The sequence below is a fragment of the Suricata suricatta genome, chromosome 9 (assembly GCF_006229205.1).
Source record: "Suricata suricatta isolate VVHF042 chromosome 9, meerkat_22Aug2017_6uvM2_HiC, whole genome shotgun sequence".
Lineage (NCBI taxonomy): Eukaryota > Metazoa > Chordata > Mammalia > Carnivora > Herpestidae > Suricata > Suricata suricatta.
In genome coordinates this window covers 81,276,787-81,303,354 of record NC_043708.1, presented here as the reverse complement: position 1 = coordinate 81,303,354, position 26,568 = coordinate 81,276,787, and the positions used below count along the sequence as shown (strand labels likewise).

At 40.0% G+C, this 26,568-nt stretch overlaps 1 protein-coding gene across 2 annotated transcripts in view; it reads left to right on the top strand.

Moving 5' to 3' along the window:
• Nucleotides 1–26,568, top strand: part of INO80 (INO80 complex ATPase subunit) — a 138,445-nt gene that overhangs the window by 86,629 nt on the left and 25,248 nt on the right. For both annotated transcript variants that reach the window (XM_029951238.1, XM_029951237.1), the window contains exons 25-27: nucleotides 7,829–7,969; nucleotides 13,958–14,183; nucleotides 18,514–18,641. In XM_029951238.1, coding sequence (XP_029807098.1) covers nucleotides 7,829–7,969; nucleotides 13,958–14,183; nucleotides 18,514–18,641 — 495 coding nt within the window. The remainder of the gene's footprint in view (nucleotides 1–7,828; nucleotides 7,970–13,957; nucleotides 14,184–18,513; nucleotides 18,642–26,568) is intronic.

Here is a 26,568-nt window from a genome sequence, read left to right as displayed (position 1 = left end):
TGGACAGGGTTTCTCTAAAGCTAAGGCTGTAAATAAGCATTTTGAGCTAGTGAATTTTTTTTTTAATCTAGCATCAAAATGCCAAAAATCACCTTACCTTAGTGAATTCCAATGAGAATACCATCTTAAGCTAGCTCATATAGGACAAGTTGACATGTTCTAATATGGGAATGAGCACTCCTAGGTGTAGAATTATCATTAGACTTTTCCCAGAAACTTATCACAGATAACATACTGTGTTAAAAGGACTCCCTACAGTTAATGCTATAACCCTTTCTTATTAATAACAACAATGTTGAAGAGAAAATAATTGAAGGAAATTTTCATTCTTTCATCTTCTCCTTTAATATTCTAGGAATGCAGTAAGAAACAGGCTTTGGTGAATTTTGCCCTTTGAGAGTATTTCAAATGAGGGTGGCTTTAAGACATCCCTGACATGGGGTGCCCGGGTGGCTCAGCATCTGACTTCATGTCAGGTCATGATCTTATGGTTTATGAGTTTGAACACCATGTCAGGCTCTGTGCTGACAGCTCAGAGCCTGCAACCTGCTTCAGATTCTGTGTCTCCTGCTCTCTCTCTCTCTCTGCCCCTCTCTTGCTCATTTTCTTTCTCTCTCTTTCTCAAAAATAAACATGAAAAATTTAAAAAGAGAGAGAGATCCCTGACAGAGACATTGTTTAGTTATTACTCTTTTATTTTTTTTAAGTTTATTTATTTTGAGAGAGAGAGAATGTGCACACATGGGGGAGGGACAGAGAGAGGGAGAGAGGGAGGCAGGCTCTGCACTATCAGTGCAGATCCTGAGGCAGGGCTCTATCTAACGAATTAATGAGATCATGACCTGTGTCAAAATCAAGAATCAGATGCTTAACCGACTGAGCCACCCAGGTGCCTTTAGTTACTGCTCTTTAGAAGTTAGTAAACACTTCAGAAGTCTTTAGGTCAGCTACTGCTACTACCTCAGCCACCTGGATGGCAGTAGACATCGCCTCAACTACTACTCTTGTATCTTGTTGACATGAGCACTAATTACTACACTCTTACCACTTCTCTCCATCCAGGAGGGGCAAGAGGGCTTACCACAAGTAATAAAAACTGTGCTTGCGAAAAACAAGAAAATTGACTGCCTTTATCTATGCATTAGGAATTGGGTTTTTTTAAGTACATGTTCTTAGCTATCCAGTGTTCAGTATTACAAGAACAAGGTGATACTCGATCTGATAATCTTTATAATGATCCTCATACTAGGCACACAGAAGGTAATGGAATATGTAACAAAGTGGATGAACTTAAAAGATGGTAGCTCACATAAAGTTGAGAACACAAATATAGTTGAAAAACTATCAGAAGGTTAAAATTCTTTTCTGGATAATGACCGGGACCTCAACATCTAGAGAAAAATATCAAATACATCAAAGCTGTGTTGGCCCAGTGTTAAAGTATTGTAAAGGCTTCCATGCATTGTGATTAGAGATGGCCCAACTGTACTGAAAACAGTTAAAGCCTTTCAGTTTGTTCAGGACTATTATTCTGAAATTGCTGATTGGTTCATGGAAGCAGATCATGATACACATCCTGATAGACAACTTGATTTGACTTCCCTCAAACTGATCCTGAAGAGTGCGTTTATTTTGAGAAACATAATGAACAAACGTAAATGAACAAAGAAGCCTTGAAGAGATTTGGTTCTGAAAGCTTTTAGTACTGGAATTAAAACTATTCTTCTTCTGTAGAGGGTCATAGATACTGTTCATATTGCAGTTTGTTTTCTTGACTTTGTGACAATGTATATGTGTATGTGTATGTGTAGTATCTTCATCTCTATGGTTATTCAGGTTACCAACCTGCCTTATCTGAAGTCATCAAGAATGAAGATCCAAAGATAAAATGTCTAACATTGCACTGAAGAAAGATTTGCATCTGCAATAAAAAATACTGAATCCCACTGACACATTCTTTTATTATTTTTTTTCTTTTTATTAAGCTTTTTGTTTTAATTCCTGTTTGGTAAACATACAGTATTGTATTGATTTCAGGCATACAATATAGTGATTCAGTAATAGTCTGTGCTCATCATAAGTGTACTCCTTATTTTTTCTTTTATAGTTTATTGTCAAGTTTGTTTCCATATATCACCCAGTGCTCATCCCAACAAGTGCCCTCCTCCATGCCCATCACCCCCCTTCCTTCCTCTCCACCCATATCAGCCCTCAGTTTGTTCTCCGTATTCAAGAGTCTCTCATGGTTTGCCTCCCTCCCTCTCCCCAACTTTTTTTTTGCCCCTTTCCCTCCCCTATGGTCCTCTGTTAAGTTTCTCCTGTTCCACTTATTAGTGAAAACATGTTATCTGTCCTTCTCTGCCTGACTTATTTCGCTTTAGCATGACACCCTCAAGTTCCATCCATGTTGCTACAAATGGCCAGATTTCATTCTTTCTCATTGTCATGTAGCATTCCATTGTATAGATAAACTACATCTTCTTCTTTTTTTTTTTTAAACATTTATTTATTTTTGAAGGACAGAGACAGATCATGAGCAGAGGACAGGCAGAGAGAGAGGGATACACAGCATCAGAAGCAGGCTCTAGGCTCTGAGCTGCCAAGCACAGAGCCCGACACAGGGCTCAAACCCACGAACTGTGAGAACATGACCTGAGCCGAAGTCGGACACTCAATCCACTGAGCCACCTAGGCGCCCCAAATGACATCTTCTTGATCCATTCATCAGTTGATGGACATTCAGGCTCTTTCCATGATTTGGCTATTTTTGAAAGTGCTGCTATGAACATTGGGGTACATGTGCTCCTATGCATCAGCACTCCTATATCTCTTGGGTAAATTCCTAGCAGTGCTATTGCTGGGTCATAGAGGAGTTCTATTGTTAATTTTTTGAGGGACCCCAATACTGTTTTCCTGAGGGGCTCCAGCAGTTTACATTCCCACCAGCAGTGTAGGAGGGTACTCATTTCTCCACGTCCTCGCCAGCATCTTAGTCTCCTGTTTTGTTCATTTTAGCCACTCTGACTGGCATGAGGTGGTATCTCAGGTTGCTTTTGATTTGTATTTCCATGATGGTGAGTGATGCTGAGCATCGTTTCATGTGTCTGTTGGCCATCTGGATGTCCTCTTTGGAAAAGGGTTCATATCTTCTGCCCATTTCTTCACTGGATTATTTGTTTTCTGGGTTTCGAGTTTGGTGAGTTCTTATAGATTTTGGATACTAGCCCTTTATCCGATATGTCACTTCCAAGTATCTTTTCCCATTCTGTTGGATGTGTATTAGTTGTATTGATTGTTTTCCTTTGCAGTGTAGAAGTTTTTTTTTTATCTTGATGAGGTCCCAATAGTTCATTTTTGCTCTTGAGTCCCTTGCCTTTGGGGATGTGTCAAGTAAGAAATTGCTGCGGTTGAAGTCAAGGAGGTTGTTTTCCTGCTTTCTCCTCTAGTGTTTGATGGTTTCCTGTGTCACATTTAGGTTCTTCATCCATTTTGAGTTTATTTTTGTGTATGGTATAAGAAGTGATTCTTTTGTATGTTGCTGTCCAGTTCTCCCAGCACCGTCTGTTAGAGAGGCTCTCTTTTTTCCATTGGATACTCTTTCCTGCTTTGTCAAAGATTAATTGGCCATACATTTGTGGGTCCAATTCTGAGTTCTCTATTCTATTCCATTAGTCTGTGTGTCTTTGTGCCAATACCATACTGTCTTGATGATGACAGCTTTGTAGTAGAGGCTAAAGTCTAGGATTGTGATGACTCCCATTTTGGTTTTCATATTCAATATTACTCTGGGTATTCATATTCAATATTACTCTGGGTCTTTTGTGGTTCCAAACAAATTTTAGGATAGTTTGTTCTAGATTTGAGAAGAATGCTGGTATAGTTTTGATTGGTATCCCATTGAATGTGTAGATTGCTTTGGGTAGTAATGACATTTTAACAATATTTATTCTTCCAGTCTATGAGCATGGAATGTTTTTCCATTTCTTTGTGTTTTCTTCAATTTCTTTCATAAGTTTTCTATAGTTTTCATCATATAGATCTTTTACATCTTTGGTTAGATTTATTCCTAGGTATTTTATGGTTTTTCATGCAGTTGTGAATGGGATCAGTTTCTTGGTTTCTCTTTCTGTTCTTCATTATTGGTGTATAAAAATGCAACTGATTTCTGTATGTTGATTTTGTACCCTGTGACTTTGCTGAATTCATGAATCAGTTCTAGTAGGCTTCTGGTGGAGTCTGTTGGGTTCTTCATGTAGAGTGTCATGTCATCTGTGGAAAGTGAAAGTTTGACTTCATCTTTGCCGATTCTGATGCCTTTTATTTCCTCTTGTTGTCTGATTGCTGATGCTAGGACTTCCGGCACTACGTGAAACAACAGGGGTGAAACTGGACATCCCTGTCATGTTCCTGATCTCGGGGGGAAAGCTCTCAGTTTTTCCCCATTGAGGATGATATTAGCTGTGGGCTTTTCATAAATGGCTTTTATGATGTTTAAGTAAGTTCTTTCTATCCCAACTTTCTTGAGGGTCCTTATTAAGGAAAGATGCTGTATTTTGTCAAATGCTTTTTCTGCATCTATTGACAGGATCATATGGGTTTTTTGCCTTTACTTTTGTTAATGTGGTATATCACATCAATTGATTTGCAAATATTGAACCAGCCCTGTAACCCAGGAATAAGTCCTACTTGATGATGGTGGATAATTCTTTTTATATGTTGTTGAATTTGACTTGCAGGTATCTTGTTGAGGATTTTTGCATCCGTATTCATCAAGGATATTGGCCTATAGTTCTCTTTTTTTGCTGGGTCTCTATCTGGTTCGGGAATCAAAGTGATGCTGCCTTCGTAGAATGAGTCGGTAGTTTTCCTTCCATTTCTGATTTTTGGAATAGCTTGAGAAGAATGGGTATAAACTCTGCTTTAAATGTATGGTAGAATTCCCCAGGGAAGCCATCTGGCCCAGGGCTCTTATTTGTTGGAAAACTTTTGATAACTGATTTAATTTCTTCACTGGTTATGGGTCTATTCAGATTTTCTATCTCTTCCCATTTGAATTTGGTAGTGTGTGTGTGTGTTTAGGAATTTGTCCATTCCTTTTCGGTTGTCCAGTTTGTTGGCATATAATTTTTATAGTATTCCTTGATAATTGCTTGTATTTCTGAGGAATTGGTTGTAATAAATCGATTTGCATTCGTGATTTTGTCATTTGGGTGCTCTCTCTTTTCTTTTTGAGAAGCCTGGCTAGAGGTTTATCAATTTTATTTTTCCAAAAAACCAACTCTTGGTTTCACTGATCTGTTCAACTGTTTTTTTGGATTCTATATTGTTTATTTCTGCCCTGATCTTTATTATTTCTCTTCTTCTGCTGGGTTGGGGTGCTCTTGCTACTCTGCTTCTAGTTCCATTAGGTGCACTGTTAGATTCTGTATTTGTGCTTTTCCTAGTTTCTTGAAATAGGCCTGGAGTGCAATTTACTTTCCTCTTAGGACTGCCTTTGCTGCAGCAAAGGCAGTCCTAAGAGTTTGGATTGTTGTGTTTTTATTTTCATTTGTTTCCATATATTTTTTTAATTTCTTCTCTAATTGCCTGATTGGCCCATTCCTTCTTTAGTAGGGTGGTTTTTAACCTCCATGCTTTTTGGAGGTTTTCCAGACTTTTTCCTGTGATTGATTTCAAGTTTCATAGCATTGTGATCTGAAAATGTGTCTGGTATGATTGCAGTTGTTTTATATTTATTGAGTGCCACTTTATGACCCAGTATGTGATCTATCTTGGAGAATGTGCCATGCGCACTTGAGAAGAAAGTGAATTCCATAGGCTCAGAAAGTAGAGTTCTAGGTATATCTGTCAAATCCATCTGGTCCAATGTGTCATTCTGGTCCATTGTTTCTTTAATGATTTTCTGTCTAGTTGATGTATCCATTGCTGTAAGTGGAGTATTAAAGGCCCCTGCAATTAGCACATTCTTATCAATAAGATTGTTTCTGTTTGTGATTAATTGTTTTATGTATTTGGGTGCTCGCAAATTTGGTTCATAGACATTTATAATTGTTAGCTCTTCCTAATGGATAGACCCTGTAATTATTATATAATGTCCTTCTTCATCTCTTGTTATTGCCTTTACTTTAAAGTCCAGTTAGTCCGACGTAAGAATGACTACTCCAGCTTTCTTTTGGCTTCCAGTCACATGTTAGGTATTTCTTCATCACCTTACTTTCAGTCTGAAGGTTTCCTCAGGTCTAAAATGAGTTTCTTGTAGATAACAAATAGATGGATTTTGGTTTTTTTTATCCATTCTGATACTCTGTCTTTTGATTGGAGCATTTGGTCCATTTACATTCAGTATTATTGAAAAGTATGGGTTTAGAGTCCTGTGTTCTCTGTAGGGTTCATGCTTGTAGTGGTGTGACACATTCTTTTATGTAAACATTCCAGACTTTTAAAAAATCTTTCACAGGAATTGCCATAAGCTAAAACTTTAACATGAGCCTTTAGTCTGATTAAAATATACTGATACAGTATAATAGTGAAGAATTTATATTTTTAAAATGATGATCTGGTAAAGGTAGTAAAGCAATATGATTTCCTTTTTCTGACCACTTGTATTGATATCACCAAATAAAACCGCTAACCTTGTTGGAACTATAATTGATCCTTAAACAACACAAGGGTTAGAGTTGCTGAATCTCTGCTGTCAGAAATCCACATATAACTTTGGACTCCCCCAAAACGTAACTACTAATAGCCTGCTGTTGACAGGAAGCCTTACCCATAACATAAACAGCCAGCTAACACATAATTTGTATTTATATGTGTAATACACTGTATTGACACAATAAATTAAGCTAGAGAAAGGAAGGAAGGGATACCTGATGACCCAGTAAGTTAAGCATCCAGCTCTATGTTAGCTCAAGTCATGATCTCAAGGTTCAGGAGATCGAGCCCTTTATTGGGCTCTGTGCTGACAGTGCTGAGCCTGCTGAGATTCTCTCTCTCTCGCTGTCTCTTCCCCACTTGCACTCGTGTGCTCACCCGCACGCGCACTCTCTGTCTCTCTCTCTCAAAATAAACTTAAAAATAATCAGAAGAGAAAATCCATTTACAGTACTTTTCTGTTACTATTGAAAAAAAATTCCATGTGTAAGTGGACCCACACAGTTCAGGGGTCACCTGTACACTGTTCTGTTACTATACATACATGATGCTAAGCAGATGCACCTTAAAAATTTGGAAGGAAACGTTGGCCATTATGGTTAAAAAAATTTTTTTTTAATGTTTGTTTTTGAGAGAGAGAGCACAAGCTGGGGGCGCTGGGCAGAGAGAGAGAGAGACAGAGGATTAGATGCAGGCTCTTTGTTGAGAGTGGAGAGTGATGTGGGCTTGAACTCACAAACCCTGAGATCATGACCTGAGCTGAAGTCGGATGCCCAACCCCTGAGCCAGCCAAGCGCCCTGGTCATCATGTTTTAACTTAAGACATGTGTTTGCATCCATGGTAGGACAAATGAACCAACCTCCCCCCTACTTATGCATCTTGGCATCTGATGAAAGTTATGTTCTTCACTATTTATAGTTATTAGTATCTCTTCCAGAAAAAGGTCAAATCAGTAGTGCCCCTTGCTTATGGTATATTACTAAAGCCATGTTTTAAAATTAGCATAGACCCTGTCCAAATTATACATTTGGTTTTAAATACTCGTTTAATAGGATTAATAAAGTTTACTAGAAGAATGTCTTTAAGTCAGATATTTAATATGTGACATTTTTTCCATTTTGCTTACATTAAGCGTGATTGCCAATGGTACTAATTTGCATTTTTGTTTTGTAGTCTCTGGTTTTCAGCAGTCACTGCAAAGCAGTGAGTGGCTACTTGGACCAGGTCATCCATCAACGGAGATCAGCTACCTCCTTGCTTCGTTCCTGCCTGCTCACTGAACTGCCATCTTTTTTGTGTGTGGCCAGTCCACGAGTAAGTGCCATAAGAGGGAAGAGACAAAATAGATGATAGTTGAATAAATAAGCCAACTTTTAAGAGATCTGTTTGTTAAACACACTGTTTAAGCTATTTGAGAAACATTAATCCTCAGTATTTAGAAAGCATACATGGTCCTGGCTTTGCCAAAAAAGCAGTCCTCCCTTTAAATTGCGTCAGTCTGAGAACTGTTGTATGGTAGATAGGTATGGCTTTTTTGCCTGACCATATCTCTCCTGTGTGATTCCTCTCATTTAGTCAGGAGCTCTTAACTACCATGGGAGCAAACCATCTGTCAGGTAGTTTATCACCAAACCACAAGGTCAGGGACAGTGGAATACTTGAAAAGGAGAAGGAGCCGTTTGTTACCTGCATTGAGGTTTTTGAGGGTTTTTCATGGGGAGGGGGCCGCATCGAGAGGGAGATTTGATCTGGCCTTATCGCCTCAGTGCAGTCTCCAGATAACAAAAGGAAACATAACACTCAGCATCAAGAAACTTCGTAGTCTAGTGTCCTGTCACTTTGCTTAGCAGCCCTGCCGAGACTGGTTCACAAGTATGTTCCCTCTGAAAAGTGACTGTTGTGCTGTGTTCATCATTTAGCAGTCATAGTCTTATTTGCAGATTGGGAGCAATTTCTGTTATGGTTTCAACATTGAGCAGCTGTTAGGTCCCTTCGAAATCCCCATTTATCAAAACATGGCACTCTGGTGATTTCCGACAACATCACTGCAAAGGCTCCCCTTGGCCCAGTGTGGTGTTTTACTCTGTTTACCTCTTATGCTTTTTATTGTTCTTATTGAACAGAGCCAGACAGAAGCTCTCTTACAGCACCAAAGGAAATATATGAAGGGAGAGGGGCAGAGTAGAGATGCGCTAGACTCAGGCTAGAGCAAAGAACAGCTATCTGTTTTCTGGCTCATTTCCTTTTCCTCTGGGGTATCTTTCAGTTAGCCAGGAAAACTCTTAAAAGGCTTACCTACCTACCTTTTTTCTTTCTTTCTTCTCCTTTCTTTCTTTCATCTCTGTCTTTCTTTCTCTCTTTTACCTTCCTTCCTTCCGCACGAGTTGGGGAGGGGCAGAGGGGGATATCCAAAGTGGGACGGCAGCTAGTCCAATGTGGGGCTCAGACTCTTGAACGATGAAATCAGCTGAGTCAAAGTCAGACTCTTTTTTTATATATATATATATATATATATAAAGATTAAAAAAATTTTTTTAATGTTTTATTTATTTTTGAGAGAGAGAATGAGCAGCATGAGCAAGGGCGGGTCAGAGAGAGAGGGAGACACAGAATCTAAAGACAGGCTCCAGGCTCTGAGCTAGCTGTCAGCACAGAGCCCGACACGGGGCTTGAATCCACGGACCGTGAGATCATGACCTAAGCTGAAGTCAGACGCTTAACTGACTGAGCCACCCAGGTGCCCCGAAGTCAGACTCTTAACTTACTAAGCCACCTAGCCACTTCAAGAGACTGGCATTTCTTACCCTTCTGTGTTTTCTCTTGTTTTCTGTAGTCATTCTAGAAGACCCACTGATTTCACGGTTCTCTGTAAAGAAGGTGGAGCCTTTTGAATCTTCCTTAGTGATATTTTTCTGTCATTATTTACATCAGCTTGCATCCTTACTTTATTAAGTTATCAAAGGTCAGACTCTGACAGAGGGGCCCAAGAAAGTTGATGAGTGGAAATGAGATGGTAGTACTGCGTTCTTGACTCCTACCTGCCTTAACTTCTTTTTACTGATCCTATACTACGTGAACTTGATTCCAAGGCCTCTGTTAATTTTGATTTATATTGGCTATCTAAATAGAAAGTATTGAGATTTTATGCATTTTTGGTCTTTGAATCTTAAGTTGGTGCAGAGAAGTACATTTTCTCTAGAAAACATCCAAAGTCTGGTGTTTCTGTAGAAAGCAGTGTTCAGTCCTCATAGTTGTGTGATTCGTTTTCTTCTCACTCCCAGTCTGATGTATATACTTAGAGACCTAATAAGAGAGAGTCTAGATTTCAGAGAGGGATGTCCAGACATTTTTATTTCTCTTATCCCCAGTGTTTTATAGAGTCAATTAAAAAGTGAAGTGCCTTGGACCATCATTTCTTTTACAGGCATGAAAATTCCTTATTTGTTCCACTCAGAGCTCTATAGCCAACCATTCTGAAGAACAGGCCCGCTCTCCCAACATACTCAGACGTGCATACCCAAACTGCACTACTGGAGACTTGTTTTCTGAGGAGCCCAAACTCTAAACTGTCATGCCAGATGCTCCTGAACAGGAAATAGTAGCTTAAAGAAGACTATAATAGCATAAGGTGTAGTGGCAGACAGGGAACAGGAGAAAACTATTTTTTTATCTTTTTTATCATTTGGCTGAAAGAACCCTCCCCAGCACCCTCCTTTCTTGTTCAGCTCCTATTTCTATAATTGTGTGTGCTAAACTTGAAATGTGCTACACTTCATAAAGCATGTGCTAAACTTGAAATGAGAATAAGTAACATCATGGTTATGAGGACAAGAAGAAGAGTTTTAAATATGTCTGAATGTTTTATACAGTCATACACAAGCTTTTACCTTCATCAGGCCTGGAGTGTGAATAATCTGAGATACTTAATTATCTTATTGATTTCTAACCCATCTGTGGTGGGGACAGACTGATTTCCTTTGAAGTCTTAACCCTGGCCTTGAGCTACAACAAATTAATGTCCTTGGCATGTGCTGTGGAAACTTTAGGGTCGGTTCAGGAAGAAGTGTGCCATTAAGGAAGGAATTATAGAAGCTGTTTTCTCATTAGCTAAGGAAATAATTCTGCAGGGTTAATAAACTAAGACCCTGGAAATCTATCTTACCAAAAAAACTGAAGCGCTTGGAGTAGCCACGCTTCCTAGAGCTAGAGCAGGAATATACATGTCCTCAGGAAGGACGCGCTAAATGCTCGAGGAGACAGCCCTTGAAGATCCTATAGTTTAGGAAGTTAATGAAGCAAGAAACAGAGGTTAGCTCATCTGAGTCTAAAGGGAGTGTGCATTTCCATTTGTGAGGAGGGAAGAATGATATGTCATGCCTCATCTCCCCCTGATTCTGAGCAATCAGGAAGGACACTTGGGGTTAGAATGGGTGGAGGCTATCTAGGATAGAGCTGACTTGGGAAGCACAATTTAATTAGAAGTGGACTTGTTTGCCTCTTTTTGTACCTCATGAGTTCACTGCTTACGTACTTACGACATAACATTCTGTGATTCTGCATATATCTTGATCCAGGGCTCCTGCCAAAGAAACTTATTAAAACATTAAAAAAATATTTCACTAGGAACTGGGCCCCACAAGCCTTCTAGTTTTCAATCCTGAACTTGGAAAGATATCAGCAAAATGAAATTGGAAAACAGGTGAAAGTTTATTACTGGAAAAAGTTGTTTTGGTTTTAAACTTTAAGAGTGCCAGGGCACCTTAGTGGCTGAGTCCATTAAGCGTTTGACTTTGGCTCAGGTCATGATCTCACGATTTGTGGATTTGAGCCCCACATTGGGCTCTGCGCCTACAGTGCAGAGCCTGCTTGGGACTCTGTCTCCATCTCTCCCTGACCCTCACCCACTTACACACTCTCTCTCTCTCTCTCTCAAAAATAAATATTTAGAAAAATAATAAGCTATATGAATACCAGGGAGTAAATCCTAGGCAGGAAAAACATTTTCCCTGTGTCGTTGTTCTCCCCCTATTCCTTCATGCTGAGTGTCTGGCTTTTGATTTTTCACCTGGAGCATTTGGGCCCAAAGTCTTATATATAATCCTCTTTTCTATAAAATAAACAATAACAATGAAAACAGAGTAGCTATATTTGAGGGTAAAATTGGACAGTATGAGTTTCTCATTAGAAAAGACTAAATATACTTTATTCATCCAAGAGTGTATATTGTATATAGAAATGGTCATACTTCTGTACTCTATCCACTGTTTCTTGTACCATTGTTATAAAAGTACAGTTACTATTGATTGTGAGGTTCTAGCTCATACCCTAGATGATAGCTACCTGTCCTGGTTCAGTATTTACTGAGCTACTGCCAGGACAGATCATTGTGGGAGAGATCCAATTTTTGTCCACCGGCTTTTTATCTCTGTTTTTATTTGCCTATGCTCAGCATTTGGTGGGAAAAAGGAAGAACTTGAAAGCAAGAAAACTCCTTTTAGAGTGGGTAAAGGTAATATGAGATTACCAAAACCTGCTAGTACTGTGTTTGAAAGTGATTTATGTGGGAACCTGTTTGGGTTTTGGAGGCTTTAGGGGCCCTGCTTGCTCTGACCCTCCCTGTAGTTTGGTATCTGGACTGTAGATGGCACTGCTCTCTAGCAAACTCAGTTCAGCTTCATCTGTAAGTCAGAGTAGAGTACTCTCGTGGCGATTAGTAAATGATGCACTTTCTCTTGTTCTGGTATCCTGTAGTCTTCAGCAGAGGCACCTGCAGCCCCATAGTCAGCTAGCTGACTATTAATGTACCCCATGGCAGTATTCCTTTTTTTTTTTATGTTTATTTATTTGAAAAAATTTTTTAACGTTTATTTTTGAGAGAGACAGAGACAGAGTGCAAGCTGGGGAGGGACAGTGAGAGAGAGGGAGACACAGAATCTGAAGGAGGCTCCAGGCTCTGAACTGTCAGCACAGAGCCCAATGTGGGACTCAAACCCACGAACCATAAGATTATGACCTGAGCCAAAGTTGGACACTCAGCTGACTGAGCCAGGCGCCCTAGCAGTATTTCTTAAGACTTAGCCTCAGGTGCTATGGTGCTCTTTAAAAACCTAAAACGTTTGGCCTTTCCCTTAAACCTGGATCAATACCTGTGCTTTAGATAAGCTCCCAAGAAGGTTCGTATACATACCAAAATTTGACAACCATTCCATTGCCCTAAAGATTGATGAGCATGAAAGTAGAAAAGTTAATAGCAAGATATATTTTCCTAAATGTCTAACTTCTGGGAATAATAGCACAATAAAATCTCCATGCTAGGTGCAGCCAGTGTTTTATGTTCTGATCTCTCCTTTACCTCTGCCCTTGCTTCTTATACCCAGTTTCTCCCTATCTCTTGGTCTAGCTCCAAGGTTTTTCTGAGCAATTAACTGCACATAATGGGACTTTAGCATTTTTTTCAACCTGAGCTTACAGATAATCACAGCTTCCAAATTTTAACAGAAGGTAACTTGGGCTCCTAACAGATGATTTCACAGCTATCTGAATACACAGATGCTTATTAGCAGTGGGAATATAGACCCAGATCACTAAAGAATTAAAAAGCCTGTTTCTAAATTAACAGGAGCCTTCTATTCCATTGGGGGGCAGCATTTCAGTGTTGTTGCATCTTGTGGTGAGATAAGAATTTGTGCATAGCCTCTGTCCTATCCAAAAAATGAATCCATTATTCTCTGGCAATTGCTTTCTCCACCTCCCTCCACCTTGTTGCAGCTTATGCCCTAAAAGAAAGGTTTTCTTATCTTCCATTAAGTTTGTCAATTAGCAGCCGTGTCAGGGAAGAGAAAAAGAGGTATCGATAAACACAAGAGCTTTGCCACAAAAACATTAAAGATAACTTCAAATGCACTGGGCCCATAACTCTTTACTTCTTTACTAATGACTGCAGAGCTCCTGCTCCCTTTCTGATCTCACCATTTTGTGGATGGCTAATAGAACTTCGCCAGAAACACTATCCAGCAATGAGGAGAGGTGGCAGAGTAGTCAGATTGGTGATAGAATCATTCCTGACCTGGTATCCCAGTTTTTCTGCAAACTCCAGCACTCTTTGGATCTTTAGTTTGCTGCAGGTTCATAGTATAAGAGGTTGGCCTTAGAGGGCCAGCTCACTAAGTCATTATTAAGGGCAGCTTATTTGTCAGAACAAAGAAGTTCAAACTACTTGCCTAAAAATTATCCACATTTGTCTGATTTCAGAGTTGAGGTGAGGAAATGTGAAAGCTGTCTCTTGTGACTCTTTCGCTGTAGGTTACTGCAATGCCGTTGGATTCTTACTGCAATGACCGAAGTGCAGAATATGAGCGGCGAGTGCTGAAGGAAGGAGGGAGTCTGGCAGCCAAGCAGTGTTTGTTAAATGGGGCGCCTGAGCTGGCGGCAGATTGGCTAAATCGACGATCCCAGTTCTTCCCAGAGCCAGCTGGAGGACTCTGGAGCATCAGACCTCAGAATGGCTGGTCTTTCATCAGGATTCCAGGTAAGTTCTCTGTTCTCTTGGAATGTGTTCCCAGTTTTTACAAGTGGGGGAACCAGGGACATACTCTTTGTGGTAGTTTCAGATATTTGGAATTCAGAGTTCTTGGGATCGGTTTCCTGTTTTGCCTTTAGTAATTTTATAAGTACAAATACTTAAGTAACTTATGATTAAAGAGAGAAATGTTTTTTACATTTGTGCTTATGTACTCTGCTTTGACAAGCTTACAGTGGAGAAAGGAATGCCACCTTTTAGAAGGGGTGGGAGATAGACATAAACTTGGTAGGAAAGGTTCCAGGTCGAGTGAGTACAGTTGTCTTGTGCACTTGCCAGTAGAGTGAATGAGAATGTCGTCACTCACAGAAAGCCTAGTTGAAGTAGCGTAAACAGTGTCCTGCATGGAGCACTAGAGATCTGAATGATAACGAGAAGAAAAACAGTGTGTTTTGTGCCAGAATGCTAGCAGATTCCCAGACCTTCTAGAGTCAAGGTCGAGAGTCAAACGGAAACTAGGTTTTCATCTTTGCTTTCATGAGACTTCTGTTAAGGAAACTCAACACAGAGTTCATAGGCTTATGTTCCTTGCTTACACCTGCTGGCTAACTGGAGTGGTAGTTGAGAGCTACTGTATTAGTTCTGGTTGTCCATTTTCTCTGATTTTCTGATTTTATTCTCACTAGGTATAATGGAAGTAAACTAGAGCTAAGCATTCAAATGAGAAAATCTGCCAAGTGTCATGGGACTTTGGGTCAGCCTGGTAGTAGCTGTGGGGGTACTTTGAACTAGAAGATGCCGTTTTGAGCTTCTAAGAGCAGTATTGTATGTGGCCTCATAGCAGTCTTAGAACACCTGAAAGCAGTGGGTGAAGGTGTCCTGTACAATCACAAAGGGAAAGCCCAATTGTAGAACAGGCCTGGTTTGTAGTAGGAATAGCAGAATAACATCTACCAGGTCTGGAAACCATAGAATCCAAGGCAGAAGATGAGCACAGTTGTTGAAAGAAGCAAGACAACACGTTTCTTTCTCCTTCCTTCACTGTGGTTCCTAAGTTCCCAGTACAGGAGTAGAAGCCTTATTGCTGGCGCTGTGGGAATCTCTTGTGGCTTTTCCTGTTCTTTGAAAGAAAAATGGACCTTGTTTAAATAGCAGGAAGTGTCTGAGTTCTTTTCGCATCGATAAAAAGCGCCAGCCTCACTGGCTGTTTACTGTGAGAACCAACCAGCTCCTCACTGACCCCATTGTGCTCTGTAGACTGGCTGGGGCAGGGCAGCGAGGGGTGGGGGTGCGGGGTCACTGGAACCTGTATTTAATCTCTTATTTCTCTATATTTTTACATTTTCTGTTTCCTTAGGAAGGATTGGTTCCATTATAGTCCCCGGGAGACCAAAATCTCCTGGATTTCTTTTACACTGAATGCATCTCCCTCTTTCACCAGGAGAAAGATGTACAGTCCTTTTAAAATTCTCTTTTTGGAAAAAGGAGTTACTATTTCATCTGTTACCCTAATCTTACTGCCATGGGATATATTCATTTTCTAGGTAGGCTCTTACATAGCTGCGGTCATTAAGATCTTGTGCCTAAGTGAATACTGTAAGACTGCACTGTAGGATTGTAGAAAATATTGCAGGAAAGTAGGATAGGTGTTAGGTCTGTTCAGCATGTTTTAAGGTCCTGTTTTAAGAGACGTTTGACTTGGCACAATCAGCCTAAGTTTTAGGGAATCTTGCTCTTCTTGGCTATATGCCCTACTTAGCAGCAGGTGGTCAGTTGTCCAGTGCAACTTTGGTAGCTTCTAAAAAATTGGGTAATGGATGCCAGGCCCAGAGGATACCAGTGTGTGCACAGAAAGAAACCCATTTTTTCTGCTTATCTTCTAAGGACAGGTACTGGGGGCTGACTTCTCTGTTTAGAATGCTTAACAGAGAAGGAGAAGTATTGTTCGTTGCTTAAATAATTTAAGGCTATTGCTGCAATCTCTTTCTTCTTAGGCCTTTTCTTTCAGGGTGGCCCAAAGAAATCCAGTCCATCCACATTCACTACCGATGTACACAGTAATGGCTAACAATAGATGCCACTCTTGATTCTTTTGGGTGCATCAGAGTTCTGTCCTTCAGAGTCTATATACATCTTCATCTCTAAGTTTGCCTAATCTTAGCATTTTGCTCTAGTTAGCAAAGTAAAGTAAAGTAGACGGAGGAAGCAGGAATGTATGAGAACCATTGAATCATGATTTTGAGATGAAACTTCTCAATACGCAGACATAAGAGATTTATATATGCCTAAATATTTGTGTTGCGGGAGTGGATGTGAATGGAGAGAGAAGATAAGCAGGCTGCAGAAATCTGATGAGCTTAGCTTGCCCACTGTACTCAATGACTGAAAAATATATGAACTTTTTTTTTCTACTTTCCTGTGCTTTTAATGAAGAAAAAAAAAAAAGAAACCTATTGTCTAAAGCTGATTGGTAGCCCTGTGGGGAATGTTTGAGAGCTTTCAAGATTGAGAGATCCCAGGAAATCCAATTAAAGGAGAAAGGTGATTGTGACAAGAAGAAAACCTTGACGTTGTTAGGAAAGCGTTGCTGCCTGGTCAGATTTGGAATTTGTTCAGGCCTCCTTGTCTGGTGCCAGGGAGAGAGGGCTCACCATTCGGCTCTGTCCCAGCTGCAGTCATTTGATTGTGTTGGTAAGGAGACCAACAAAAAAAAAGAGAATTTCAATAATCTAAACAGGACCAAAGAAAGAGGCTGAACAAAGGTGTGTGCCATAGCATTGGGGTGGGGGCGGTGGAGGGAGAGATGTGGCCTGGCAGCATTCCGAAGGTAGGAAAAGGCAGGCTGCAGTGCTGAGGAGTAAACATCCAGGACCTGAGGCTATGTAGCAAAAACAGAGTGGCTGATGATTTGTTATGGTGTTGTCAGCACATCCGTTCTTGTTCGGTTTATATAATAATTGTGCACTTGGCAAATAGTGGCGAGAATGAGAAATCTCCATTCAGAACTCTTGGATTGCTCTCAACAATCAGCCTCTGCAGTACTGAGAGGAAAAAAACTATGGGTTCAAACCCAGAAACTAGGGATAGACAGTATGTTTTTTTAATAGTTTCCGTTTTTACTTTTAGTGCTTAGTTGTCTATGTACTATCTCTATCCTTGGTCTCTCTCTCGTTGCACACCACAGCCACTTCCACATGTACTCTGAACTCTCCCAGCCCCTTAAGCCTCATTTCTTCCCCTCTTACTAACAGTGATTGTACAGGGCATGTTTATGGACCAGTCTGCAAACAGGAAATTCTATTTCCTGAAATGTGATGGGAGTCGAATGATACTGAATGGATAAGATGATTTGGGAGTTAAGTGTTCTGTAAAGATCTCTAGCTAAAAATCCTCTTTTTTTTTTCTTTAATGATAAGAGGAAAGAGAAAGCGCAAGTTAGTGAGTAAAAGCAGTTTACATTTCACAGAAACCCAGTCAGTCTTTATTAAATTTTAGTTTAGGATAATGATATTTACCAACCAACCTATTTGAAATCATCCAGGAGAAGATGTTTGGGTTTAAACAAAGGGGCAGAAGTGGATATGTATATTTGCATTTCTCAGTATTTAACTGTCTCCGGGGACAAGCAAGAGTAACCCTTGTTTCCCTACATTTTCATGCTTTTAGGAAGTGTAAACCATATAGCCATAGAACTAGCAGAAACAGATATCTGGAGATAGGATAAACAAGAAAGGTTACTTACAGCAATATAACATGGGCCTTTTGGGGGCGCCTGGGTGGCTCAGTTGGTTGAGCATCCAACTTCAGCTCAGGTCCTGATCTCGAGGTTCATGGGTTCGAGCCCTGTGTTAGGCTCTTTGCTGACAGCTCAGAGCCTGGAGCCAGCTTCGGATTCTGTGTGTGTGTCTCTCTCTCTCTCTCTCTCTCTCTCTCTGCCCCTTCCCTACTGATGCTGTGTTTCTGTTTTAATAATAAGTGAAAACATTAAAAAGTAAATAAATAAACATGGGCCTCTTGGATGTCCCTGTGTATCTGCTATCCCCTGAATAAGAACATAGAGCAGGAAAGCTTTCGAATGCCTTAGCAGCAGGTGTCTTATTGGGAACTGTCAGTTGCAAGGGAATCTGCACCCCCCTCTTTCAGGATACTGCTTCCCAGAGCACTACTGGATCATGATTTAACAGTGCTTTGGATTCTTCTCTAGAGTGCTTTCCTGCTCTCATGATGATAAGCATCCTGGTTGTAATAATTTTGACTGCATACAGCTTTGCAGTGAGTGATTTTGTTGCCTCAATTAAATACAGTTTCCCCCCTCCTCCCTCCCTTTTCTTCTCCCCAGGCAAGGAGAGCCTCATCACTGACAGTGGAAAGCTGTATGCCCTTGATGTCCTCCTGACTCGGCTCAAGTCTCAAGGACATAGGGTCCTTATCTACTCCCAGATGACCAGGATGATAGACCTGCTGGAGGTAGGAGAAGGAATCTTGGGGACCTAGGACACCTTGACATTTAACTGGCAGAAATCAGATGTCTGTGATCCATGTTAGTCCTGCCTAATGGGAACCTAGAACTTGTCTTTGTGATTTTACTGTCTATAAAGGCAGAAGAAGCGGCTCCTGGCAAATGTGAAAATATACAAAGGACTTTTACCTCCTTCCCTACCAAAGTGAAATAGAACACCCCCTACTCCTTCCTTTACTAGGGAAGAAGTTTACTAATGCTAAAGTAGATTACAGCCTAGGAATTACTCAAAAAGTCCTCTGAAATTCTATATAGAAAACAAGATTTAGGATTAGTTCTCTAAGTAAAAAACCAGAGAACAGCTATTCAGTCTGAGTTAATGGAGTGGTCTCAACTGGACTACATACTGCATTCTCCTGGAGGAACTTTAACAAATACTGATGTCTTGTCCTGTCCTCAGAGTTTCTTATTTAATAAGTGTGGAACCAGGCCGAGGCATCAGGATATTTAAAAGCTTATGAGGTGACTCTAATATGTAACCAAAGTTGACAACACAGGGTTATAGTGAAAGATACAGCTTGTCTTACTGTACAGGATGGCTTCTGTTTCTTTAGTTGCTTCTACATTGGCATTCTCTCTGCTTGTTGTCTCAGTGGAGACTAATTACTTGAGAGAGAGGAGATCATGGACATGGAAACAGGAGAGTGAAAGTGAGGACAAATAATCATAAACCACCAGGATTAGTGTTTAGAGCCAGAAAGTTGGATAGCCACTGGTCAGGAGGCTAAAGCACATGGATGTAAGTGGTGTATAAATTTTTGCATGTTTTTCCATGGACTTTATATTGCTAAAGCTTCATATTCTAACCCTGCTACCCCAAGAAGTATTGGACCATGATTATCCCTATCTAGGAATAAGAGAGTAAGGATCATATCAGCACAGCAGAATGAAGGATAGCATAGGGAAGAAGTTAGGGTTCTTTGGAAGCCAAATCTGGCTTGCTGAATTTTGCAGTGATTGGTAATTTGTTAGCAAGCTCTTTTTAATAATCTGACAATTTATTTTAGCAAGACGCATAACAGATGATATTCAATGTTACTTTAATCACTACGTCTGGCATTTAATAGTGTTCAGCCCCTTGAATGCTGTCAACAGATTGAACTTTGTGGTTTGTCCTATGGAATAGGTCACCTATTTCTAAATGAACAGAAAACTGTTGGTGGCTATGAGTGAGTATAACAGAAGTAATTAAGCCATTGTGTTTGATGCAGATCTTAACTTTTGTTAAGGGTTCTAACAGCAATAATCCAAAATAAAAGGATTACCTGCATCTTTAATGTTCCCTTCAAACCAAATGATGCCTACAGGCAAAACAAGACGAGTAGCTTCATTTTAGTGGGGCACTTTTTAGATACAGTACACTTGCTTTGTCCTGCCCTGAAGAATCGAATCAGGGAAACAGAGATGAGGTGTAGTGATATTGCATTGCTGTGAACTATAGAAAAAGCAATATGCTAAAGATTTTGTAAGGGAAGTGATGATCTTTTTTTTCCCCCCAAGGCTATGCCAGTATGTTATAGAGTCCTAAAGTTACTTTATATTAAAGGGAAGTTCCAAGGGTAAGTGGGGTAAGCTACCAAAAAATAAGCTAGCTCCAGTAGATGAAGATGAGTGTAGATGGTTTAAATTTGATACAGTCCTACACTGTAGTTCATTCTGTATATTGCACACTTCTAGGTACTCAAATATTACCAAAGTAAGTGATTCAAAGTATGATAGTTTTGTTCAGGATGAGTGCTGTAAACCCTACCAAATAGTGTCACTTCCTATCTTTCTGTAATGCAGCAGGGTTTTTGGAGGGTTGGAGGGATGTGGATACCGTGGGTAAGTTTTACAAACATGGGAGCCTTAGAACTTCCTCCAAATGTAGTTGCATCTCTCTTTGGGGAATTCTAAATTAGGGAAAACCTAATTCAAAGCCTGAATTTTATAACGGCTAACATTCCTTAGCTGTATGGGTAACATGCATCTAGGATAATGAAGCCAAAAAATGTTGCAACTGTTTACATGTTTTACTGAAAAACTAAAATGAAACTTTTATTGGGTTTCCTTAGTCCTATGCTTTCTTTTTTCTATTTATTTGTTTTTATGTTATTTACTCAAATGAATCATATTCTGCATTTCAAGAAGTTAATCTTCAAATTTTTATTTTGTGGGCATGGAATTAAAATGCTCACAATGTTTAATATATGTCTAATCATTTATTGAAATATAATTCTGTTGTGAAAAAAATATGTAATTCTGTTGTGGATCTTGGGACAATGCAGGATTAAGTCTATATTTCTTTACCTTTTCAGATAGTATCAGGGGGTTTTTTAGTCACTGTCATAATAGAAACTTTCACTGTAGTGGCACCCGGGTGGTTCAGCCAGTTAAATGTCTGACTTCTGCTCAGATCATGATCTCATGGATTGTGGGTTCGAGCCCCATGTCAGGCTCTATGCTGACAGCTCAGAGCCTAGAGAGAGCTTCAGATTCTGTGTCTTCTCTCTCTGTCCCTCCCCCACTCACACTCTCTCTTTCTCTCAAAAATAAACATTTAAAGAAAAAGAGGGTTTCACTGTAAACATTTATTTTTTTAAGCTTATTTATTTATTTTGAGAGAATGCGAATGGAGGAGGGGTAAAGAAAGAATCTCAAGTTGGCTCTGCACCATCACCGCAGAGTCCAATGCAGGTTTGAACCCATGAACCATGAGATCATGACCTGATCTGAAGTTGGTTGCTTAAACTTAACCAACTGAATCATCTAGTTGCCCCATAGCCTGGTATCAGCTTTAAAGTCTGATCTGGGACGTGAACCCTGAGGATCGTGATACAGAAAGGCCCTTCAAATGCTTTCCCTTGAGTACACTTGACCTTTTCTTTGACATAAGTACCTTGACCCTTGCCTTGCTACTTTATTCTCAATATATTGTGGGTTTTGTTTGGTTAGTTTTAGATTTTTTTTTTTTAGTGTATTTTATTTATTTTTGAGAGACAGAGAGAGACAGTGCGAGCAGGGGAGGGTCAGAGAGAGAGGGAGATAGAGAATCTGAAGCAGAGCACCAGGCTCTAAGCTAGCTGTCAGAGCCCGACGCGGGGCTCAAACCCACTAACTGTGAGATCATGACCTAAGCCAAAGCTGGACACTTAACCAATTGAGCCACCCAGGCGCCCTAGTTAGTTTTAGATTTAAACCCACCCCCCACCCCCACCCCCACCCCCGCCAGGATTCTCTTTTTACCATGGCATGTTATACCTTAAATATCAAAGAAGGAAAGAAAAGCTTCCAGTAGAGCAGGAGTTAGAAACTCATATGGGAGCATTGAAACTCTGTTGTGTAACTGTGGAGCACATCAGCATCTCTTTCATCCAATAGCCTTTTTGGAGTTTTTGTTCTGTGCCTTAGCCTTAGCTGTCTTTTTGACTGTTTCTAGGACTCAGAAAACGAAAAGACAGTAAAATTCCACATCCTTCTGTATGACCAGGTTTCCATTTTGTGAGAAATACTAGTTCTGGGCACTCTTTGCTCAGTATGTTTTGAGGTGATTGATAGACTACTTTCTCTAGGGCAAAAATCTGACTTTAATTTTCTTGTGAATATATCAGATCTTATTCCAAATAGAATTCTGTATTCAGAAATGTTTTATTCTTTCCTATGGCATCCAAATACCATTCCTGGATAGGGGATAAAAAAGCAAGCTGCTAAACTTCCAGGGCCAGGAATTTTTAGTGTGCCACAGGCAGAAGTCAAAGCTGTGGATAGTGGAGAATATTCTAGATCACTAACTATTGTGTTATGGATTTCTTTTATATTTACTGAATCACTTGTAGGATCTTTGCTGGTGAGGGCTTTGAGGAAACAGACATGGCCCCTGTGCAGTTAGGATGATAGCATCCAACTGGATGTCAAACAAAACTTTTCCTACCACCACTATTTTTACCCTAGTTTGGAAACTCCCCTGCCCCCACCACCCCACCCCACCCCACCCCCTGCCCCCCGGGCAACATGTCCTAATAGTTGTAGAGCTTTTAACTCACTTCAGATGACTTACATCATCTCTGAGTCCTCTCATTTGAGATTCATTCCTTTTACATCAAGCAAGTGAGTCTGTACTTTAAGGAAATAAGCTTCAGTATTTTCTATGCAGTACAAAAGTACTTGGAAAGGGTCAGCCAGTTGGTGCTGTATGTGGTATGATTATTAAGTACTGTAACCCAGACAAATCTTGAACTGCACCAATACATTAAAATAATGCAATACAGTATTAAATCCAGATAATCTATAGGTAATGACGACATTTGCGACACTAGGTTGCCCAGCCAGCAAGAACAGATGTTCTATCATTTATAAGCTGGCTTCTCTTAGAAATCCCAAGTTACATTTGGGAGCTGCGATTCTTAACAGATGGGGAAACTGGGTATTATGAAGCTGTCCCATGGAATGAAAAGCAAATTGGGATTACTGTTAACTAGCATTATCATTAGGTTTTAGGAATGATAGAAGGAAATATGTCAGCGTACAACCACACTGTATTTATTCTGTTTCATTCATTTCTTTTCCATGCTGACTATGAGTAAGGCATAGTGCTAAGCAGATGTGAATATAAGTTAAGTGTGGTCTTTGACTTCAAGGAATGTATCTAGTGGAGGATATATACCACATATACCACACACACAACTATCAAGTGTACTCTGAAACCGGTGCCCAAAATGAAGCGTAAAGAGAGCAGAAGATAGCAAAAGGGATACATTTATTTCTAACTGGGTCCCTTGAAGAAGGGTTCACGTATATAGTGACATCTGAACCGAACTTAAATAGATTTTCAACGTCAGGGAAAAGGACATTCCAAACTCAGGAAGCCATATGTACAGAGGCACAGAGTTGGGAAGGTACAAGACATTTGGGGGGATTAGCTCAGTGTGACTGGATCATATGGTATAGAGGAAAAGGGAATAACACAAATATTATGAAGGTGATTATGGTGGGCCTATGTGTGCCTTGTGATTAGGTCTTGCTCCAGAGGACTCTTTGTATTAGATAAGGGAAGGATGCTACCGTATTTGACTCATTTTGCAATTTGCTTGGACAACAGGGAGGTTGTAATAGACATTGAAATGAGCCTTATTTTTTGCTGGTGATATGCCCCAAAGATGGAAAGGAAAATAAAGTTACACCAGGTCTTTAGGTTTGTGGATCATACCGAGTCTTTCCCCCAGATTGTTTTGGGAAAGTGAAATGAACAGCAGAGGCAACTTTGGAATAGAAAAGACTCAGAATGGAAGGTTCATGTTAGGTATATATAAACATTTGCCTTTAGTTTTTCATATGCCCAATTATCCTTTCTTTATGGTGATAATGGATGGAGGTTATGGATAACACGTTAAAGAACCATATAGGGGCACATGAGTGGCTCAGTTGGTTAAGTGTCCTACTTTTTGTTTCAGTTCAGGTCACGAACTCACAGTTCCTAGAATTAAGCCCTGTGTCAGGCTCTCTGCTGAGAGGCTTTCCCTCTCTCTCTCTCTCAAAAAAAAAAGCAAAAACAAAACAAACAAAAACTTAAAAAAAAGAAGAAGAGCCTTATATGGCTTCTCCCCAACACATCACCACCACCACCTTTTTTCCCCTACTGCTGGTGAGCTTCTATTCTTGCTGAAGCAAGACTGGGGTTAAAGCTAGACACTCTAGCACCAATTAACTTGAGTTCTATTACCCACTGCCTGTGTAACTTTAGAGACTTAACATCTGTAAAATGGGAGGGACCATAATAACACCTACCTTAAAGGCTACTGTAGTAAGGATTAGATACGCAAAACCAAGTAAAATACACAGAATAGTGATTATCACTTAGTAAATGCTCTGTAAATGCTAGTCATCATCATTACCACTACTACTTAAGGATGAACCTAGTCCCTTTGTGATACATCTTTGGGTGTGTGAAAGTTTGCTTTTATTTAGTATACTTTAAAGGAGTGAGAGGTACTTGCTGAAGCTATTTTGAGTTATGCTGATACCTATGCAGCTCCTGATTTAAATGTGGCTTTATAGATATGATCCAGAACTGACCTATCTTCTCAGTTTGTATTCTAAGAGTGGTTTTCAGACTGGTAGAGTCAGGTAGAGGACAGAAGACCTAGATAGAGATGAAGCAGTTGGGAGCCCTGGACTTCCCCTTCTTCATCAACCAGAATAATAATGCTTTTAGTCTACTTTATATTGGGTTTTCATATAAGATTTTGCTTGGTTAAAATAGTTCCAGGGTTTTTAAGATAGTATAAGTATATGTTCTGCAACAGTATTTCTCAAATTTGTGTACTTATGGTAATACATGTGGAAAAATTTTTTTAATGTTTATTTATTTTTGAGAGAGTGAGTGAGACAGAGTGTAAGCAGGGGAGGGGCAGAGACACAGAATCCAAAGCAGGCTCCAGGCTCTGAGCTGTCAGCACAGAGCTTGATGTCGGGCTCGAACTCAAAAACTGTGAGATCATGACCTAAGCCGTAGTCGAATGCTTAACCACCTGAGCCACCCAGGTGCCCCAAGTAATACATATTAAAATACAAATTCTGATTTAGTTATGGGATGGATCCCTCAATTCTGCATTTTTTTAAAAGTATATTTTTGAGAGAGGTAGGGGAGAAAGGGGCAGAGAGAAGTGGGGAGAGAATCCCAACCAGACTATGTAGTCAGCTGGATGCAGGGCTCAAATTCACAAATCATGAGATCATGACCTGAGCTGAAATCAAGAGGTTGGTTGGATGCTTAAGTGACTGCACCACCCAGGCGCCGTCCTCAATTCTGCATTTTTTATTTGTTTTTTAGTGTGTATGTATTTATTTTGAGGAGGAAGGTATTTTGGGGAGAATCCCAAGCAGGCTGTGCACTGCCCATGCAGAGCCTGACACTGGGCTTGATCTCACAGACCATGCAATCATGACCTGAGCTGAAATCAAGAGTCGGAGACTTAATTGAGCCACCCAGGTACCCCCGCTCAATTCTGCATTTTTAACAAACTTCAGGTATTGCCAAGTTCTGCTCTTCTGAGGGCCGTGCTGCAATAGCAAAATTGTAAGGGACCATGTTCTGCCCTCTCTTTGTAGTGGTGGTTCTCAGCTGCAGATATAGGTTATCTATCTCGTGTTTGGAGCCTTTTTTTTTTTTTTTTTTTTTTAAGCACTCCCGGCCCTAACCCAGACCTACAGAGTCTGAATCCCTGGGCAAGTATATTTTTAATCCTGATTGGGAATCACTGCTCAAATACTAAGAGTACATCTTGTTCATAACCCCTTTGGCTTCTTCAGTAGTTTTTAAAAATAGTATCTACTAGAACTATGTAGCTCTCAAGACTTCCTAAATGTTAAAAGCCATATTTTTTATTTTATTAGTTTAATCAGCATTAGAATTTACTTTGGTTAGTAGTTATCAATCCAGAAGAATCCACTTGAGAGTACAAATATTCGTATTTGTTTATAAAGGAGGATACTAAATTATGAGACCTCTGGAAGAGGAAGAAGGCCTATATATGGTTTCTTTTCTCTCTTTTCTTCTTTAAGTGGAACAAAAACAATTGATTTACAAGCTCTAGGAAATCTAATCATTTTGGTGGATCATTTTCTAAGTCTTTCCTAAATACCAAAAGAGACTTGAGTGAGAAATATCCTTGGTGTCTACAGAGTACCATGTGTAAGGAAGGACTGGATAATGGTTGGTCTTTCTGTCCCACAACCCTCTTTAATGCACAGGAGTGCTAAGCATGACATAGTTCCTACAAACCATAGTAAAGTCACTCAAGTGGAAATCAGCCAGCAGTGGCCCTGGGACATGGGCATGAATGAAGTGCAAAGAGTTGGGGCATGACTGGGAATGTTTAAGATGGATCTTAGAAAACA